The sequence below is a fragment of the Perna viridis genome, chromosome 6, assembly GCF_037379345.1.
Source record: "Perna viridis isolate PV_CMFRI_1.1 ecotype Kerala chromosome 6, ASM3737934v1, whole genome shotgun sequence".
Classification (NCBI taxonomy): Eukaryota; Metazoa; Mollusca; class Bivalvia; order Mytilida; family Mytilidae; genus Perna; species Perna viridis.
In genome coordinates, this window is record NC_142450.1 from 22,565,484 (window position 1) to 22,587,447 (window position 21,964).

The 21,964-nt window shown below is 33.6% G+C and overlaps 1 protein-coding gene across 2 annotated transcripts in view; it reads left to right on the forward strand.

Annotated features, from left to right (window-relative positions):
* Positions 1-21,964, forward strand: part of LOC148614099 (nuclear pore complex protein Nup205-like) — a 45,548-nt gene that overhangs the window by 18,630 nt on the left and 4,954 nt on the right. For both annotated transcript variants that reach the window (XM_088587932.1, XM_088587933.1), the window contains 19 exons: positions 15-204; positions 468-588; positions 1,999-2,098; positions 2,687-2,845; positions 4,048-4,290; positions 5,536-5,679; positions 6,760-6,867; positions 7,295-7,542; positions 8,595-8,786; positions 9,244-9,502; positions 9,855-9,941; positions 13,609-13,766; positions 15,270-15,458; positions 15,826-15,941; positions 18,736-18,880; positions 19,507-19,639; positions 20,378-20,632; positions 21,075-21,155; positions 21,777-21,931. In XM_088587932.1, coding sequence (XP_088444058.1) covers positions 15-204; positions 468-588; positions 1,999-2,098; positions 2,687-2,845; positions 4,048-4,290; positions 5,536-5,679; positions 6,760-6,867; positions 7,295-7,542; positions 8,595-8,786; positions 9,244-9,502; positions 9,855-9,941; positions 13,609-13,766; positions 15,270-15,458; positions 15,826-15,941; positions 18,736-18,880; positions 19,507-19,639; positions 20,378-20,632; positions 21,075-21,155; positions 21,777-21,931 — 3,083 coding nt within the window. The remainder of the gene's footprint in view (positions 1-14; positions 205-467; positions 589-1,998; positions 2,099-2,686; positions 2,846-4,047; positions 4,291-5,535; positions 5,680-6,759; positions 6,868-7,294; positions 7,543-8,594; positions 8,787-9,243; positions 9,503-9,854; positions 9,942-13,608; positions 13,767-15,269; positions 15,459-15,825; positions 15,942-18,735; positions 18,881-19,506; positions 19,640-20,377; positions 20,633-21,074; positions 21,156-21,776; positions 21,932-21,964) is intronic.

Below are 21,964 nucleotides of genomic sequence, written 5' to 3' on the forward strand. Positions count from 1 at the left end.
ATTTATGTTTGTAGCCAAGAAGCACATGGAAAAGGCGTCTCTCCTTTGTTTACAAATGGTTGAGTACACCCTGGACAAGGCAGATTTGTTTATTGATACATGTAGAGAGATGGGTGTGTCTGTAATGGTGTGTCCAATGGATAGATTGCTTAGAGGTACCAACCCTAGGACAGGAAAACCAGACCACCTCATTAATATTACAAAGTAAGGATTTTGTTTGTAGAGTAAAATAAAGAAGCATCAAGTATGTAAAATTTGTTTATTTTTACTTTTATCATCCATCAAATGTAATTTACTTTGTTTTTTTTTTGTAAAATTGCAACATTTTAAGGTAGTCTAAACTTCTTATACTGTATACCAGTAAAAATTATCTCCCTTTTCCACACTATTTCAGCATTATTGTTAAGATGTAACGCCACCCACCTGTTCCTTATGTAGACCCATAATTAACATCTATGACTTTTCAGGTACATTACCTTCAACACAGTTATGCCATACCATGCCATGTCAGCAATGAAAATTTTGTTTCGTGTCAGTAGAGCAGCAGGGATACAGACAGACTTGGTCAAGTTGTTCACTGCTGATGAGGTAAACATAGCCTTTAGGTTTAGTTAAAGAACCCTTTCATGCTTATTTTTTTAGCAGGCTCAGTTAGTACCTCTGCAAGGTAAATGCTACATCTTCCATAATAAGTTTTCAACAAATTCTTTACAGGAAAGTTTTGTGAATACCACATAGAATCAACCATTGGGCCTGCTCAGTAAATTAGCTCTCAATGGATAGATTGATTTCAAATTTGGTGTGTGGCTTCCTGAGATAAAGCATATGTAGTTAGCCATTTTGGTGCTGTCTGTTGTCAAATTTCTGTTTCGTGGGAATGACATTTTTCACTATATGGACTAATAGAGGAAATTTCCATTTAAACAAATCTTGGCTGCTAATGAATGGATTGATTTCAAATTTGGTGTGTGGCTTCCTGAGATAAAGCATATGTAGTTAGCCATTTTGGTGCTGTCTGTTGTCAAATTTCTGTTTCGTGGGAATGACATTTTTCACTATATGGACTAATAGAGGAAATTTCCATTTAAACAAATCTTGGCTGCTAATGAATGGATTGATTTCAAATTTGGTGTGTGGCTTCATATAGATGGGGCATAAGTTGTAAGTGATTTTGGTTGCTCTCCAATATTGACTCTGTATGAGAGGGCATATGCCTAGCACGAAAACGCATGCAACATCATGTTTGCACATGTTTTATTCCAACCTACTTTTTCTATCCTAGTTATCTCAATTTAGGAAAAGAAGGAATACCATCTTTATGATCTGAAATATTAGTTTCATTTGAGCCTTAATTATACAGGTACCCTTTTGAACCAGTTAGTCAGTCTATCTGAATCAGTCTGTAATATATGTTTACCAAATGATGCCTACTTCAACCTTATTAAGTAGACTTTACCAATAGTTCAGTTAAATGTTCGGTATATGAATACTGTTCATTTCTCAAAAAATGTGGTATGTATTTATTACTGTGACTTTGTAATTATCAATAGAAATATGAATTATTGTATGGATAATTCAGAAAATTCCTGTTACCATGAATGTGAAAAAAAAATTAATAATGTATATGCTATATGTAAAGGTATCAATTTTCACAGATTCTGTCACGTGAACATGTTCGCAGGCATCCATTTTCGTGGTTTCAAGAAAATGTTAAGCATTATATAGTGTTAAAAAATCCATTTTGTGGGTATTATTTTTGGAGGTTTCCTGCCTACCACAAAAATAGTGAAAAAGTAATATATTTACAGTATTTTAATACTCCATTTTAAAAAAAGATTGATAAATGCTACATAGACTTTCATAGTATCTCATCCTTAGATTTCAGCTATAACTAAGTATCACAAACTTTGTGTTGGTGTCACTTAATCATACAATGATGGCTCAAATAGTAAAACCTTATAATTAGTGGATTTTTACTTCGTTATTTGATCATTCCAGACAGCTAAGTGTGAATTACTGAATGGATTTGTGGAATGTCTAGAGGTAGATGACCCTGAAACTCCACTGGATAGAATAATTTATCTTGACGAAGAAAAGGGTAAGGCTATCCAAAGCCCATTGTTATTGCCATATTATTAATATGAATGGAAAATTTTCTAAACCAAACCCTGAATGAATAGAAACCTTGTATAAACCAAACTGATATGACAGTCCTTTCTTTTAAATATCTATAGAATTTGAACTTGTATAAACCAAACACCTGTCGATAAGGAACAGATTATTCAGGTTTAGACAGGTTTTACTGTATTAATGACGATGTTCAATTTTAATTATTAATGTTTGTTTGCCGTAACTTGGCTTATATCAAAAGTCTGAACAGGGTTTGACACTAACTACAATTTGTTTGGTGGTGTACAGGACTACTTCAGACGAAAAATAGGTAGTCCCCAGACAGTAATGATGGTTCTCTCCTTTGATCTTACAAAAAATAAAGCAAAATTTAGACAGTCCATAGGACTACCATGAAAGATTTTCAAGTAGTCCTCTCCAAATTAGGGTGGCACAGGACTACTGGACTACTGTTAGTGTCGATCTCTGCTTAAATTGCTCATTTTGTTTTATACAAGACAAATAATTCTTATCTTGAAAATAGGGATCTAGTTCTACAGTTATTATATATTTGTAGATGAAGAAACCAGCCTTTCTGGAGTAAGGAATCTGACTAGACAGTATCTATTACATACCTTGATTTACTCTCTAGAACAACCCGCTCCCAATCTGGCTCATTATCTGCTTGGATTTGATCTGAATAAACCTGTCAATAAAACTAATTTACAGGATCCAGGTAAATAGTAATAATAGGGTTTGTATGTCTCATACTAGTTTCAGTTTCCCTTTTGGAATTTCCGAAGTAGAACATATTGAAATCTGGAGTTCGTTCTACATTTTATTGTTTACTTCTGGAAAATCAAAACGCTGCATCACAATGCAAAATCTTTTTTATGCTTTTCTTAACAATTTTTTCCTGTATGACAAGATATTTGTCAATTTGTATCAGTATTTTTTCACAAAAAGATATTTTGCTTTTAATATATAACCAATGTTTATGACCAATCTCTGTGCATATGAATTGTAGATGAGGACCCATTCTCATGAAACCAAGGGGTCACGTGATGCAATTTACATACCTTGTTAAGACATTTTTGCATATATCCTTCATTTTTTTCTTTTTTTTTTAAACTTTATATGATTTAAGTATTCGTTGAGATAATTATATTAAAAATTCTAAAACAAGGATATTTATGATTTGGATGGCCTATTTTTGCAATAAAAATTTTTGAAATCCAAGTCTATACGGCCAACTGAGATGTAATTTAAAAAAAAAATTAAAAATAAATGGTAGACTAGTACAAGCCTGTGGCAAGTTGTCCAATTCACTTCCGGAAGTTCAACAGGTATTAATTATTTATTCAAAAGACGACCAACTCTTTTTCCAGAAAGTCATCATCCTATATACTGTAACTCCTTTAAGCAGTGTTATTTGTAGAGGTAAACTCCTTAGTTTCTATTAAGTTCTATTGCATAATACCCTCTATGGATTGTGAAGCTGTCCATAGTACTTATGTTAAAACATCACTAAGTTCTGAATTTAAGGGATCCTTTTAATAAAAATATGAACAAAATTATTGTCCCAAAATAGAGTAAAAAGTTAAGAATTTTAGGGATCCTTTTAAGAAAAATATGGAAAAAAAACTGATTGTCCAGAAATAAAGTAAAAAGTTCTGAATCTTAGGGATCCTTTAATAAAAATATGAACAAAAATGATTGTCCAGAAATAGAGTAAAAAGTTCTTAATTTTAGGGATCCTAAAATATGGGGAAAAAAGTGATTGTCCCAAAATAGAGTAAACAGGTCTGTATCAGTCAATAGAGCAGTAGTTTAATTACTTCCTTAACAGCAGACATTATTGTGAATATTAACGAACTGATGGAAATATGATTGACCATTATAAAACTACTGTTGACCTTTCTACTTTTCACGTTTCAGGCATTTTGGGATCTCAGAAGACCTGTCTCCATTCCATGTTAACAATCTTAGACAATGGTATTGGTACACCATCTGGACCACTTGCTCTGATGGAGACTCCCAAACTATCAGAACTTATGTACAAACTGATATACATGCTGGCAGCCAACAAAGATACGTCAGCTGCTACATTAAGATATCTTAGAACGTCCTATGATTTTCTGTTCAGACAACTACAACATCTGCCCTTCAATGCTCGAGTTGGTAAGTGTACTATACTGATTGTTAGAAAAGATAAAATATTTTATCAGCAACTTTATCTTTTTTTCCACTACTTTTACTGCATGATATTTTCTATTTCTGGCTACTGCTATGACACTAAAAACAAGTCAGCAATATCCAATGCCAGGTTACATCAAATGACCATTGCCTTACTAATAAACAGAATAACATAACATTTGAATATATTTACAGAACAATGAATCGCGCCCTCTAAGGCTTGATGTGATGTTTTTTGCCTCAACTTTAACCATGCTTGTTTCCATTGTGGAATGTTCATTTATTGTTCATCAAATAGAGTTTTATTTGTACTGATGAATTATAGACCCATAAATACCCTTTTTTTGTAATTTCATAAAATCTTTCTATTACAAAAGCTTTAAAGTTAAAAATTTGAATTCACTACAAAATACTGTTGGTGACATAAACAAACAATTTCCTTCTAAATAAATCATGGATACATTTCTGAATTGTTTTACGAAATGAGATTGTTGGCATCCTTACTTGAAAGATTATTGATCGCCCTTATAATATACAAATCTGAATGTGAAGATCAAGAATGACAAACAAAAAAGAAAAATTTGAAAAGAATAGTGTTTTATTAAAGATCATTTTATCATTAACTATACACTTACTTATTATAATTTACATGCTCTGTCACTGCGCATTCTGTCAATACTTCCAGATTCAAAAATAAAATGTGTAAACAAACAGTTTTCTGGCTTTGTTTTCATGATGACTTTCTTCTGCTTTAAAACCAAATTCCTGTCTTTTTAATCCAGATTTTTTTCATCACGACTTTTTACCATATATTTACTTCTGATTTTACCAATATCCACATTGAAATCATGTCTGTAAACAGCATAAAATCTGTAGTCCTTGTAATATGTTTGACAAGTTTATAGGGATGGAGCATGCACAATGTCCTGTATATATGGAATCCTCGATCAAACAATTAATAGCTCAAAATCATTTTGTAAGTAATGACATAAGTAGTTAAGATGTGATTGTTTCAACTTCTAAAGCAGACACACATCACATGTTACAGGAAATCTCGCATATTCACGGTGGTGGATACATCAGTGCTATAACAATATAACAAAGCATTTTCATTATAAAGTTAAATGTAATTTGAGTAGAAATAGCTCCGTGCCTCATAGGCAAAGGCTAAAATCATATTAAGTAGACAAGGTTCTAATTACAAACATGGCATCTCTTTTTAACTTTCAGGACCCATAGCAACCAATCATCAGTCATGGTTGTTGAAGACTGTTGCGGTAGAATTAAGGATGACAACTTTGAATCGACAGAGATCTCACACACAAAGGCTAATGAAGCTGTTATTAGATGATCATATTGATGATACAGAACAAGGTCTGAAAAAAACTGATAGTTTTCTGAACAAGGTCTGAAACAACAAAAAAACTGATAGTTTTCTGAACAAGGTCTGAAACAACAAAAAACTGATAGTTTTCTGAAAAAGGTCTGAAACAGTAAAAAACCGATAGTTTTGATTGTCTTTTTTTAGGTTTCTTTTGTTTTTGGCACAGCAAGGTCTAGTGGCAAATAAATATATTTTTTATATACCATTTCAGAAGAAAGGAGAATACTGTTTTATCCTGCAACTAAGCTGTCTACTATGTAAATAAAGGTTGTCGAATAACACAGAGTTTTTTCTCTCCTTTGCATAATACCGTCTTCTGGTTAGCTTTTCAGTTATGAGCAACGTCAAAAACAGGAAACAGGTAACAAGTTTTAAGGTGCCCTTGCCCATCCCCACGCTCAAAAGATTGCTGAAAAAAATCAACTGTTTTGGAGAAAAATTTTGCATATGTTATTTAGAAAATGTGGTTGCAGGATGAAAATATTACATGAACATTGCCAAAGGTATCAATATATTTTTTGTACTCGCTTCGAAAGTCAGATTAGCTCAGGGAACCCTCACGATCTGACTGTTCCTAAAGTTTGTCAAATAAATTTGATGTTTTCTGGCAATATTCATGTATTGTCAGGCCTTTCATTAAGAGGCGGTAACAGGTACTTTTACCCCTCTAAACTACTAAAAGGTACCTCCAGAATTTTAAAATTTCATACAAATTTATGAAACAAAATGATGAAAAGGACCTCCTACAAAACCAAAGATACCTGCATGGAAAAAAAAATAATGAAACCCCTGATTGTGTATTTACCCTTCTCTATCTGTCTGTCTTTTATTTTTTTAGTTACAGTTTTCTCTGCAATGACTTGTCACAGCCTTTTGATCTTATGACACAGTTATTATTTTTGTCTATCCATCTGTCTGTCATACTTTTTTGTCAAGGTTGTGTCTTCACTTGTCAAAGGTCAAGGACAAGGTTAAAAAAATGCATTGTATAACTGGTGGTCTTCATTGCTGGTACTCGGTTCAATTTGTTTTCCCTTTTACCAACCTGTGATCTTTGACTTTTATTGTAGGTGCACAGCCAGGTATAGAAGAGACGGTAGATACAGGTTTTGACAGATTTTCTGACACTTCTTACCTTCAGACTTCGTTCTTGTCCCATACAACAAGGCAATTTCAGGGTAGGTATAATTATTCACGTGTGCAGTAATTTAAATTATCTTGTGTTTGGCTTTCTAGTGAAATCATACATCTTCCTTTTTAGTGTAATGCTTGACAGCCAATATTAGAGCACTGGGTTGTTGTTGCTGTCTTTGATAAATAATAAAATGAGCTGAAAATCATACATTAAGTAATGGTTATGAAAAAAAAATTAAAACTTTTGACTGACAGCAGAATTTGTTACTCTAGTCACAATAGCTAATGAAGGAAGTGATTTTACTTTCACCAAAAGCTGTATCCCAGTACTATCTTCTGAGAATATATTTTGACAATTTTTACCATATCAGATTATGTACTTCAAATTTCAGCAGTTACTTTGATAGAAGTTATTAACTTATGTCTTCAAGTTTTGCTTATTTTTTGTATTTTGATTATTTTTTTATTAAGGTCGCCAAACCAGAAGAAAGCTACTCAACTTGCTGGACTCTGTAGTGTTCACTCAAGCATATCCCGAACGCTTAACTCTAGAGTTCTTTGACCCATCATTAATAGAGCAGGTCATACTGAAAGCTGAAATGAAGACAGAAGATAACACTATTTACTGCAATGTCAAAATCATGAGAAATATTCTAATGAATGAGCTATCTAATGTACAGAGTAATGTTATGGTAGCTAGCAGACCAAGGATTCTAGAGGTATGGTCTTACTAAGGTTCACTCACAAGATACCGTGAAGACACTTTTTTTTGTGGATACCAATTTTCATGGTTTAGGAAAAAGTTATCTGTTAGTGGATTCTTGAATTTGTGGATTTGACAACTCTATCAAACAAACAAATGGGAAATTCCTTTTTTGTTGGGAACTAAATTTCATGGTTAAACGAACCGACGAAAACCACGAAAATTGGTACCCAACAAACAATAGTACTTTCACAGTAGTTATTTTTAGCACATTAATAAGGAGAATATAGTAATGAATGCTTTAAAAGGAATCATTTAAGGAGTGTACAGCAACAATTTAATTTTGCTGAGATCTTGCCAGGCAGGATCATATTTTCAGTGTCCATGCTGACTAATTTATATTTTGTTCTTTGTGGATTAATGATAAGGGATGTTAAGAAACTTTTTTGGCATTAGAGTACCTTCATATCAGGACACTTGAGTTTGAATATAGACATAGGGCTTGCACAGATGGTACCAAAAAATTGTAAACTTTAAAGGCAGGAACTGCCTTGGGTGGTCTCAGGTTAGCATGCTTGCCTCGAGTGCAGGAAGATCTCCCCAGCTGAGTCACACCAAAGACTAAAATTGATAGTGACTGCTTCTATGCCAAGCACATAATACGTATGGAGATAGAGTCAGAATCATGTCCAAGCATGCCTACCTATGGGTTGTTGCTAGTGTTAGCTAGCTTAGTAAAAATCCTACTCCGCATGTTGGACTAAAACAAAGCAGGATCATTCAGTTGGTCGATCATTCTTGTCCTGAAATCCATGACATTACTGCCATAGGATGTTACACAATAATCAGTCACTCACTCAGTCAAAGGTGAGTGGAGACCTTATAGGTGAAAATAAAATATCACAGCTCATTCAGTCTTGTTAATAAATAAATAATATCTGTTTCACTGACAATTTGATACAGCATTATAATATTTAAAAAAATAGTACTTATCTATGCTTTTAGTAGAGATATAAATTTTGATTAGCATGAATGTATGATATCTACTGTGTCCATGACTTATTTCAGGAAGTGAACAGCATTCTTGAGAATATCGTTAATCGTAACCGGGTGAGACAGAGTCTGACAATCAAACAACAGTCCTATGATGCCTGGAGACAGGTGGCTGAGATATTGTTAACAGCCTGTCCTGAAGACCTAATGCCCAGAGATGTTAGACAGAAAGTCCTGTTTGAGCTTCTACAAGAATTACTGAATAAGGTAAACTTCTATTTGAAATCTAAATATAATGGTATATACTGACCAAGTACAAGTGTTGTTTTTTTGTTTGATTTTTGTGCATTGATTTTATTTTCAATAGATTCTCAGGAGAAGTTGAGATGTGGAAATAAAATACACAATTTTTTTTACCTTAAAAATTTAGAGATATTCCTCCTTTTCCATATATTGGTAGATTCCCGACTTTCAAAAATTACAATAAGCAAAAATAAAATTAGCCTTTTTACAACAAAGATATTAAATTTTCAACCTGCAAAAAATCTCTTATCCAATACTTAAAAAGCAAGTGGGGGTAATCAGCATTGCTTGATAGGAAAAGGTGGAATGCAAATTTCAATGCATGACCCACCTTTGGCACATGAATTAAAACTGAAAATAGATTGTTAACTGCATAATTTTGATACCCATTAATTGTAATACTACTTAGTTTTGATCGTAGGTTGCTGATGAGGATTCCATAGGGGAGCTAACTGCACCAGTATCTGGTACCCTGTTGACTTTGTTTGCTAACCTCAAGCAGTGTTTTGTGTCAGACCAGTCACAGTTAAACCAGACGACACTTTCCAGGTTCTCAAGCGTGTTGGAGGAACCATCAGAGCAGACAAGCCCTTGGGGTCAAAGTTCAGGGTCAAGGACACTCTTTGCTAGCTCTCTACAACTTGTGCTCAAAGGATTGATTGACCACATTATGCATTCAAGTTAGTAGTTAAGGTCTTTTCATGTTTTTTTTACTGTTTTATTATATGATGGGCTGTTTGATTTCTATAGTGTACAAGGAGAATAATAATAAATCTGGATAAAATTTGATTTTTGTCAGACTTCAAAAATTGGTTTAGGCTAACACATTTTCAGTATCATATAAACTCAGGGACTATTTACCAAACAAATTCATGTAGAAATAAAAAAAAAACTTCCCATTTACTCCTAATGCATTATTTTCAGTTAATTTATGAATGTCCATTTCTAATGTAAAAAGCAATGATTTATTATTATAGGATTTATCAGATTTATCTTTTCATAGTCAATTATAGAGCTTTTGTTTTATGGCAGGTGGCGGACAACAGAGAGTTCGAGCTAATTTGTATGGTGCTTTGTTGTATTATCTCCAGATAGCCCAGAAACCTAAGTCACAAAAAGGTATTGACAGTAATTTTAGAATTTTTTTATCAACAGTTAGAAGAATTTCAACTTAGTTAAAAACTTCAAATTTGTCTGTTATTTTTACAGAATACTTATTTACTCATTGCTGTAGTTTTAAGGGTCAGTTTTTTTTGCTGTTTGATTAATATAACCCCAAGCATGAGGTATATAATAATTTACTCCTTGCTGTAGTTTTAAGGGTCAGTCTTTTTTGCTGTTCGATTAATATAACCCCAAGCATGAGGTATATAATAATTTACTCATTGCTGTAGTTTTAAGGGTCAGTCTTTTTTGCTGTTTGATTAATATAACCCCAAACATGAGGTATATAATAATTTATATATCTCTCCCCCTGCCCCCCAAAAAAATGGGAGTTGTATAGTGATCATGTTGTCCATCCATTCCCCATTTCCATCTGCAATTCCTTTGAAACCACTGAATGGAATTCAATGAAACTTTCACATGGTCTTTGTTACATGATGCCATTATGTACCTTTTATTTTGTTTTCCATTTTTAGCTCACCTGGCCAAAGGCCACGTGAGCTATTGCCATCACTTGGCATCCGTCGTCATCTGTCGTCGTTAACAATGTTTCAAAACTCTTCTCCTCTGAAACTACTTGACCAATTGGAACCAAACTTGGTATGAGTGTTCCTCGGGGTATCCTGCATAGAACTAGTCTGGGAATTTTTGATCCGTTGAAAAACATGGCGGCCATTGCTAAAAATAGAACATAGAGTCAGACAATAGTTTTTTGCATATACAGTAGATTCCGCTTAATTGCATAGCCTATTTGCCAGTAAGAATTATGCAAATAACCAGGCTATTCTTATAACCGAAATTACGATTTTACCGGAAGTGTGAGTTCAGGTAAGACGACGATACTGTGGATCAGCCAGGGATATCACTGTTCAACATTTCTGATCTGGTATTTAATTGTTATAGACCTTCACATTGTATTGTTCTTTTATCAATAAATAATAATATATATTGTGTTTATCTTGTTTGTTGACCTTGTTTACGTCGTGTGTATTTATAAGTAAAACCATGTGTTTCTCATCTATAAATAGTCAAGTAATTTCCGGACCTTTCTATGAAAGAAAATCCCGTATTTCATATTTCAGCCAGGATTCAGTGTAATATTCATCAATGTTTGCAGTTTCTGGGCTTTTGAAATGGTCTGTGCGTTTTTATTCCTCTGTTCAATCACCATTGTACACTGATAGTTGTGTATTATACGTGTCATTGACCTCAATATATTCCTATGAAGTGTGGATAGTATGGGGCACCTTAGGGTAGTTAAATTTCATTAGACATTGTACTGAATGAATGATGACTTTTAATTTTCGGTTGATATTTATGCCTAGTAACCCAAGCTCACTAAAAACTGTTCAGCTCATTAAAGAAAATTAAATTTACATTGATAATCATTTGTAGTCGGAAGAATTTAAATAGGGACAAAAAATACCCCAAGCCGAACCCCAAGCCGCTTCATAAGGTGATGTTTGGCATGTCGTCAGAAGTCATTGTTGACCTAGGTGCTTGTTTATTTTAATGTAATTAGAAATCATTTAAATTGTCTTTTATGTCCATTATGTTTTTAATCCATTATTAACACCTCCTGATTGATGATAACCTAGTTTTTACAACAATAAATATGATTGACATATTTATGACCCGAAGGCTTAAAATAGAATTTGGAAAACCCTGTCTTTACCTCGATGAGGCAAAATTCTCTATGCAATAAACCGAAATGCACCTGCAAGGCCTATGCAAATAAGCAATTTTTTCCCTAATAGAATAATAGGAAATGGTTATGTGCAGGAGAAAATTATGCTAATAACCGAAATATGCAATGAAGCAATATGCGATTAAGTGGAGTCGACTGTATCACCAAAACGGTTAGGTTTAGCCAAATTATAATGGAATGAAAGTGTTCAGCATGATAAGATCTATCTGCAGTCAAATTTTCATTTTAATCTATTAAGCCATGTTGGAGTTATTGCCCTTTTTCAACACATTTTGCTGTTTTTAATGTTATTTCTATCAGAAATCTTCTACTCTGACACTACATGATCAATTGGAACCAAACTTGGTATGAATGTTCCTTGGGGTATCCTGCATAGAACTGATGTGGGGATTTTTGATCCGTCGATAAAAACATGGCGGCTGTTACTAAAAATAGAACAGAGGTCAGACAATAGTTTTTCGCATTTATTTCCAAAACCGTTGGGTTTAGCCAAATTCTGACTTGGGGGGAAAAGTGTTTAGCATGATGAGACCTATCTGTTGTCAAAATTTGGTGAAAATCTGTTGACCCATGTTGAAGTAATTGCCCTTTTTGGACGTTTTTTCTGTTTTTAATGTTATTATTTTTAAAAATTTTCTCCTCAGAAACTACTGAATTTAATAAAAGTTACTATTTTTGTTTTTGAAGGGTAACCTTAACAAAATGACTGTTCAATTATAAAGCATGGCTGCTGTTACTAAAAATAGACCTGTGCAGGTCCGGGTGTGAAAAGAATAGGCCTGCAGCAGGGCTAAGCTTGTCGTAAAAGGCGACTAAATAGTGCTCAGAACCCTATCCGGGGCTAGGGCGCTCTGGCGTGTTACATGCTGGGGTTGTCAAGGTATAATACGGAAAACCTGACCGCAAACCATAGTGGTGCACCATGTTGGGAAAGATGCCACGTTCCTCGTACGTTAAAGAACCCTGCTGTGGTATTCTTCTAGAGTAGGAACCATAGGGCTCCGCCACAGGAGGCTAAATTGTCCGACCCTACCTACCTCTCCCCATTTCCAGTGGCAATCAAAATTTGTCGACCCCATTGTCCTTGTGTCCCATCCCTTTTCCATTTCATCATCATTTCATGTTCATTTTATCACCAATTTCATGTTCATCGGCTGAATATAGCTGAAATATTGCTGCTCGGACGTTAAACCCCAACAAACAAACTAAAAATAGAACATGGGGGTCAGACAGCAGATTTTTGCATATATCTCCAAAACAGTTAGGTTTAATTAAAATCTGATTGGGGTAAAATTATTCAGCATGAAGAGATCTATCTGTGGTCAAATTTTGGTGAAAATTTGTTGACCCATGTTTGAGTTATTGTCCTTTTTGGACGTTTTTTGCTGTTTTTGATGTTATTTCTTTAATAAATCAGAAACTATTCTGCAAAATTCAATAAAAGTTGTCATTTTTGTTTTATAGGGTATCCTTAACGAAATGACCAATTTTTGATCGCTGAAAAACATGGCTGCCATTTCAAAAATAGAACAATGGGGTCAGACAGCAGATTTTTGCATTCATATCCAAATTTGTTACGTTTAGCCAATAGCTTTCAATTGCTGAAATGATCCTTATTATAAGGCTTACAAATGTTTCCAGTGAATCAAATGGAGTCAAAATTGTCTGACAACTCCTTGTTAGAGTTATTGCCCTTAAAAGGCAAAAATTTAACCAGATGAGCGATTCAGGCTCCTGGGAGCCTCTTGTTGGATTTCATGATTAGTTTCTGTGGAGAAGAGTATAGAGTTTCTAGTTGTGATTCTTGTAACTAACATTTTGTTTAGTGGTCATATCAGTAGAAATAGCCTTGTTCCAGATATAATTTAAGACAATGTCACTGTATGTACAGCATCAGTATGTTTTGTATTGAAGAATCTGCACCTGAAGGAATAGGAGATAAATTATTAGCTAGTGCTGACTCAGAATATGACCAACTCACTAAAGACAATGTATCTACTATATTATCATATGGGGATAACTTCATGGACACAGTGTGTAAAGATGCTTGTGATGGACATGATGTTGGAAGGGTGAGTATATATTATCGTATAGAGTTAAATTCATGGACACAATGAGTAAAGATGCTTGTGATGGACATGATGATGTGAGGGTGAGTAAATATTATCGTATGGAGTTAGATTCATGGGTTCAGTTGGTAAAGATGCCTGTGATGGACATGATAATGGAAAGGTGAGTAAATATTATCATATAGAGTTAAATTCATGGACACAGTGAATGAAGATGGTTGTGACAGACATGATGATGGATGGGTGAGTAAATATTATCGTATAGAGTTCAGTTTATGGACATAGTGAGTAAAGATGCATGTGAGGGACATGATGATGAAAGGGTAAGTAAATATTATTGTATAGAGTTAAATTCATGGATACAGTGAGTAAAAATGCTTGTGAGGGACATGATGATGGAACGGTGAGTAAATATTATCGTATGGAGTTAGATTCATTGACACTGCATGTAGTGATACTTGCGATGAACATGATGTTGGAATGGTGAGTAAATATTATTTAACTGGAGATATTATTTATTTTGAATAATATTGATTGTTCTTACTTACCTGCTCAAATTGTTGGTTATTTTTAATGGCATGATGGCTGATGAATGAATCAACACCAGCTTTGATATTTTTGTCAGAAAACTAAACTTGTACCATATCTTGTGCCTTATTTTATTGAGCCCATTGAACTAGGTGATATTCTCTATTATACAGCAATTAAAAAGTAATGTTACAAAGTTATAGATGCTTTAGACTGAAATTTGGTTAACTGCCCAATGGCACATACATTCAGTTTCAGTAATGGCTGCTATGTAGAATGTTGTTTCAGATTGTTCATCTTAGGGTATTTGGTGCATTTTGTAATTTAATTAATTTTTTTGGTGTACTAATTTTTTTTTTCTTCCAGTGGTTGATTATTGCGAAAAATGATACCATTGAAATCAGTTTTAAATGCTATGAAACGCTGGTCATTTTTTTTTTAATCATGAACATTAATTTCTTTACAGTTCATTGTATATACAAGAAGACCACTATGTTGATATGGTCAACTGATTCATGAGATAAGAGAAGAAACTAAACTTAAATGTGATTTCATTGTAAATTGACATAATATTCACTCACTGATAATTGAAACTCCACAGTATTCTAGTCATTGTTGGTTTTTTATCTTCTAAATCTTAAATACATGTCAGTTTACTCATTGTATTTTATGTCTTTTTTTTTTTGCCATCATAAACCACCACTGAAGGTACTTTTTTATAATCCTCCACACAAAGTGGTGAGATATTATATGATACCCTCCCAGAAGTTACCTGTGTGTCCATCCATCAGTCTCACCGTCTCCTAACGGTTTCCAGATGATAACTTGTGAACACAGATCAATGAATTTTTTTGTTTGGACAATGGTTTAGTACCATGAACTTCAGATTAAGGTCAATTTTGCCATCACCCTTTTTTAACCATTACATGGTGGGATATCACTTAATGTTCCATTAATGCCCAAATGTTATCATTTCAGATGCTGGCACTGTCAGTTCTTGATATCATCCTATCTATGGATAAGTTCCAGCAATGGTTGACCTTTATGACCTCTAAGGGTTACTTACAACACCTGGTGGACAGTCTGGTTCACAATGACAACCAGTTACAGTCGCTGTTAGGACCCAATCCTCAACTCAGGATATTGTATATCTATGAGTCCAAAATGGTGATTAAATATTATAATATCTTATGAATAGCTATAAACTATGTATTATTTATTTTGTCTGTTAAAGCATACTCTGTTTTGTTTAAGCATATCTAGGTCAAAGTTTTCATAGTTTAAGCGCAATTGCTAATGAGAAACCAAGGAAGCTGAACAGATACCAATATATCGAGTTAATTATCACTCTGTGTACTTTAACTTGTAACGAAAACTTTTTTTCATAAGTCAGTCATTAAGAAGATTTTGTCCAAATACTGAAATAGATATTTTTGTCTGTCAGTTCACTTACTTGGAATGCTGAAATGTTAAAAGAGCTGGTTATAAGATTGTGTTTAGTATGACAAATGCCAAGGCTGACCTTGTATTGTAGGGTCTATTGACCAGAATATCAGAGTCCACAGCTGGAGCTATGGCATTACTGAGGGCAGGGATTATGACAAGACTGGCTCAGTGTAATTACTTTGATATGAGGCCAGAACCTACAAGGTACAGTGTATACATAGTAGGCTTATTCTGTTCTATCTTTTCGCCCCCTGCCACTATGGGGAAGGGGATATATAAATAAGGATGTCCATCTTGTCAAACTTTGGATTTTGTTCAAATTTTGTAGGATTGTTAGTTGCCATTGATTATATTGAGACAGCAATATGATTTGACAAATTTAATAGGAGATATGTGATTCTTGCACTTCATTTAGTTGCTTCGGGGGTCATATGGGGTCATATGGCGACGAGTTGCTTGTTTTGTTGGGGGTAAATATAGAATATCCTATGTTTTTCCCATAGTAAATTCCATAACAACCTCGGGATTTCCCATATTAAACCAAGAACTTTATATGGGTCAAGGTCTTATTTGATGTAATTTAGAAATTCTTTATAAACATGTATTCTTTTTTACTGATGTTATAATGCCTGGCCATATTTCAATGTCAATCATGCAACATTTGGGTATGTCATGCATTTTTTCTCTGGGCTGATATTGGTATCAGCCTGTCAGGCTGTTTTGGATGCATGACGTTCAGACTTGAACACAGATGCTAAAATCGGTATCTTTGCTAAACATGATAAATTCTTTCATTTTTTAAGAGTTATTAAAATATTTTTATATAATGTACATGGTAAATCCTGTCTCTAAAGAACCCTGAATAAATTGAAAAACTGTCTAAATCAAGCATATTCTGAAGCATGGATCCGGAAATGGTCAAAAGTGTTGGTCATTGACCGACAAATTTTGCAAATGACCGACAACCATTTTCCAATATCAAACATAAAGAAATGTCAACCCTTATAAATAACAGTCTGCATGGTTTTATTGGCATATAAACATCCTGCCTACCAGTCTCCTAATTGTTTATTGGAAATTGATTGACAGGTGTGTGTTAATTTTAGCCGATGTGCGGCCACCTGTGACAGTGATTTACCAGTAACTGATTAGTTGGTTGCATGATTAAATTAAAGGTACACATGCAGCCCCATTGCGTATACGAATTTACTGAAGTAACTCTGAGAATCTTCATACATTCATTAGTTGATTAATAAAGAAAAAAGATGGACAAGTCCAGCATTTTCCTGCCGATCTTACAGAAGTAACAAAACCACATGGAACTGAAACTACAAATCAGTCGTAGTTTGTACATGTAATTATTAATTCATCAATTGAATCGTTTTAACACAGAAGTCAACAGACCATTAAAAAAATATACAAATTGTGTTCGCGATTATCTTCTACAAATAATAAATATTTTTTTCATCACTTGAAAGTTTTCGGCTAATTGCCTGTGTGAAGAAAAAGTCGGAGAGATGCGATGTTTTGTTTACGACTTTTTGTGAAACGAACGCCAGAATCTGTTATTCCTAAGGTGATCTTTTGTATGATGAATTCATTATGCAAAGTTCTTGTGTATGTTTTGTGGTCCACATGTAGTCAAAACACGGAACTCATTCACTCGCTCTGATATTTTATAAAAGACAGAGTATGTGATGAAATAAAACATTTCCAATATTTATCTTAAAATAACTACATGCAAATGTTTTTTTTTTTAAGTTAATTTTCGATCTGAGCATGTAAAAGACTGACAAAATGTCTGCTGAAATTTGATAAAATTTCTTGCATGGGCTGTCAAAATTTCCGGACCCTTGTTCTGAAATCTCTTTATCCAGAATTGATTTTCTTCCACTTTCGAGCAGAATTCAGCTTTTTCAATTATGGATTTCATTTTTACAGTTTTTTTTTTACTGTATTTTTACTGTTGATTTAAGCAATTTTGCTTTCTTGGTTGGCTCCATAAAGCCATGTCTGTTCATATCAGTTTCAATGCATGTCAAAACTGTATAAACCAAACAAATCCTTAAAGGGGCTTGATTTTTGTAAATCAAGTAACAGCTGTTTTGTGAAACTTTTTTTTGTCATAGGATAGAAGGTAAGTATCACCAGATGTGACTAAAACCAACTACATAATATGCTAAATTTAAATAATGGATTATTTTTGGTCATGCTCATTTGGTTTATTTACTTGCTCTTGCCATCCTGGCTTGGAAAAGAAAATTTATTGTATTGAGCTCAGATGAGGAATTAGAATTAATAAATAAAGGACTTAAGTAGCACTCCAGCTAAGAATAATGCAAAATGTGATTCATAGTTGGAAAGCCTACATATTTTTATTTTTGATATTTTGTTTAAAATGCATTAGTAAACAAAAATTAGCATTTGGTTTTTCATCTAACCCGTGCTCATATGAGATAAAAATTGTATAGAATGCACTGTAGAATTCAAAATTAAGGGAGATAACTCTGTAAATGACACTCAAATACAATAGAATCTTTTGGATTTTCAATGTTAATTATCTCCTAAGTGCAGGCAGATTTGAATGAATAATTGCACATTTCATAGTAAAGACCCATGAAACAACTTAATTACAAAAATAAAAATATGTAGCCTTTTTGGGGTGTATCACATTTTTCAGATTTTGCCTGATTCTTACAAATACAGCTATTTAAACAGTAGTGCTATTGAACTACTGTGAAAGTACTTATATTTGTTGGTATCAGTTTTTGTGGTGTAGGGGAAAAGCACAAGTTAGTGGATTCTTAAATTAATGGTTCTGATGATCCTGTCATCGGAACCCCCACAAACAATAGTACTTACACAGTACATAAAATGATAGGTAGAGGACAGTGTTTGTCGTTTAATTTCAAATCAAATGTTTCCAGTAATTTTTCTTTTGATATTTATGCACTGATAAATAAACACAGATTACTTTAATGCAATATTTTCATTTTAGATTATCAGTTGAGATAGGAATGGAACAGGATGGATTTGAACCCAGCCCTCTGGCCAGATATAGACAATTACTGTTTGCCTGTCTTAAGTTATGTCTAGCTATCCTTACATCTTGTGGTATTGAGAATCAGGATGCTGGTAACCAGGTGAGCATATTTTATTTTATCTGAAATCTTGCTGATCTGTTAATTTTTTTATAAGCCTCCACACAAAGTGGCAAGGTACATTGTATTGTGTGATACCCTCTTAACAGTTGCATGTCTGTCTGTCAATCCCTGATGGTTTCCAGATGATAACTTGATAAATGGATCTATGTTTTTTTTTTAAACTTTGCTCAATTATTTAGTACCATAAAATGCAGGTTAAGTTTAATTATCAGCAAAATCCAAAGTTTTTGAGATATGCCATTTTGAACATTTTGTCATCCCCCTTTTTTCACCATTATGTGGTGGGGTATCAAGTAATGGTTCTATTAATTCCTTATTTTCGTAAACATCTCTTCACCTTTGTAGCAACAATTTTATCTACTTTTTCATTGTGAGATGAATGGTAAAGTTACAGCATAAATAAACTTAAGTTTCATAAAAAAATCATGGATATGATGTCAAATGTAAATTGCTTTACTTTACACTGTTTTTCAGAAACTTCTGGATCCTAAAAATACTGTTTTATCATTTCTTAAAATTTCAAGCAATATATTTTCTCTTTACATGAGAGTGCTTGTATTATTTGATCCCATTCTTATCACATAACTTTGCCTTTTACATTGCAGATCTTACAGTTTATTTTTGCCCATGGTGAGATCTTTCACAACATACTGAGAGATAGACAACCACCACAGGATCTACAGGCTCTGAAAGAGTTATCTCTCACAACAGCTGTCATAGCTAGAGCACAGTCCAGAGGTAAATTTGCAAAGATTTTTCCTCCTATAATTTAAAATTGCAAGACATTGAAACAACCAGAAAAGTATTTTGTTTTGGAAATAAAACCTATTGTATCCATGCCATTTGTGTAATTGTAGCAATGTCTAATGATAAAGTACCAATTGGATCATTGAGGTTAGAGATAGAATGATAGTTTTGAAGTCTTTAAAACTTTTTAAAATATCAAAACATCAAGCACCTATGGTATTTAGAATCTGCTCCTGGTACACTCACATTTTATATTACTGTTCTCACTTATGCTGTTTACGTGCTTTTAAATGGTGACTTAGAAAAGTTGCAAATCACTTATTACAAAGTACATGTATGTCACATCTAAAAAGCTTCTTGTATTCAAATTTTTAATGCAAACAGTCAGTAAACTCCTGAATCTGTTATTCCTAAGGTGATCAGGCGCGGATCAAAGAACTGGCTTAGTGACCTTGCCTCAAAGGAGGACAGGGCTTAATATTTGCCTTTGTGGATGCATGTGTATTCCAAATTTTTTTCTTTTAATTTTTCTCTAAATCTGATTACAACAATCACTTAGTGTAATGAGGAAAGTATTTTATACGTGTGAGAACAGCACATTTTGGGCTTAATTTCAGATCCAGGTAACATCCCCTTTCTGTCTTGACAGAAATAGGATAAAATGTTAGTAGCAATCGTTCACAGTACACTGTATTTTTGTAGTATGCTAAAACTATATTATCTTTTCAGGTATACCAGATGCTGAGTACAATGATTATGATACATCAGGCATAGAAAGTAGAGCACAGAAAACTAGAATTGAACGTCAAATGATTGCTCTTTTCCCAAAATATTGTCTTTCTGAGAAGCTAAACAAACAGTGGCGGAACCTGGAGACCCAACAGTTACAGGAAGGGCGAGACATTAGAGCTGAGCTCCAGCTCACTTACCTAGAGATAGCTGCTAATGTTACATCATATTGTAGAGCTGTAATTTCTACATCAGGTCAGTGGCCTATGTTACATCATGTTGTAGGGCTGTAATTTCTACATCTGGTCAGTGGCTAATGTTACATTATGTTGTAGGGCTGTAATTTCTACATCAGATCAGTGGCTAATGTTACATCATATTGTAGGGAAGTAATTTCTACATCAGGTCAGTGGCCTATGTTACATCATGTTGTAGGGCTGTCCAGTATCAATTTTCTGGACAAGTAGTGGTATGTTTTTCATGCATTTATTTTTTAATGCCTTTCAATTGGAAAAGGAAGCATCCATTATTTCTAGTTTCCAAAGTGCTCGAAATAAACCTTATTATTTGCAAATTACATTTCAAACCTGAAGTAGTATATTATTTTTTACTCTAAAATACTCCAATATTTTTTGTAGAATAAAATTTAAATAATATCTCATTACCATAGATACTAACTCTGATGTTTTCATTACAGGACTTTCAGCTCAGTATTGTAGAGTTTTGTTCAGTCCCAGCTTAGAAGAAGCTATGTCCAGAGATCTGAGGAACAATGAAGGTATTCTTAGGTGTATGAAATTCTTCTAGGGTCTTTTAGGCTAACAAATTAATGGCATGAATGGACTTGTACTTATCAGTAAGACTTGATCAAATGTTTGTAGTAAAGCCATTTTAGATAAATATTGTACAAGGCCAGCAACAATTTCTGAATCATTATTTTCATTTATATTTCCTTCCATCGAATAGGCGTTAGGAGCATTTTGTTTTTACTGCAATCTGTATTACTTTGCTGCATATATCTTTTCAAATACTCATGGGAAAAAATTGAAATTTCTTAAACAGCTTCATCATTATGGGTGTACTGTTAATAAGATTTTGGGATCTATCACACATCAAGTTGCATTATGGGAAAAATCTTGGACCTACTTATTCAATTAAAAGGTTTTGTTTTTTATTTTGGTATTTACACCATAATTGAAATTTTTTAGATTTTTAAGGGGAAAAAGACAAATTGAAAGATGACATTTGACATTTTGATTTTGTGGAACAAGTAACCAATATCAGTCTAACGATCAGTACAAAATGAACAATTCAACATCTTGAAACTAGTTGCAAATTTTTTTATGACCATTTTTAGTAATCTAAGTTGCTAGTTATGACAGCTTCATGTTTTTGACAGAATTTACAGTGTCTAGTGCTACAATGACCCCAAGCCTTGGAGTAATAGTATACCAGCTAAGACAGTGTGCCAGTAATTTCATGTATGTTTATGATAGTCACCAACAACATCAGAGAAAGCTGCATGGAACACTTAGTAATGATGACCTGAAAGAGGTATATAAATTATTATCCCCTGCACACACAAAT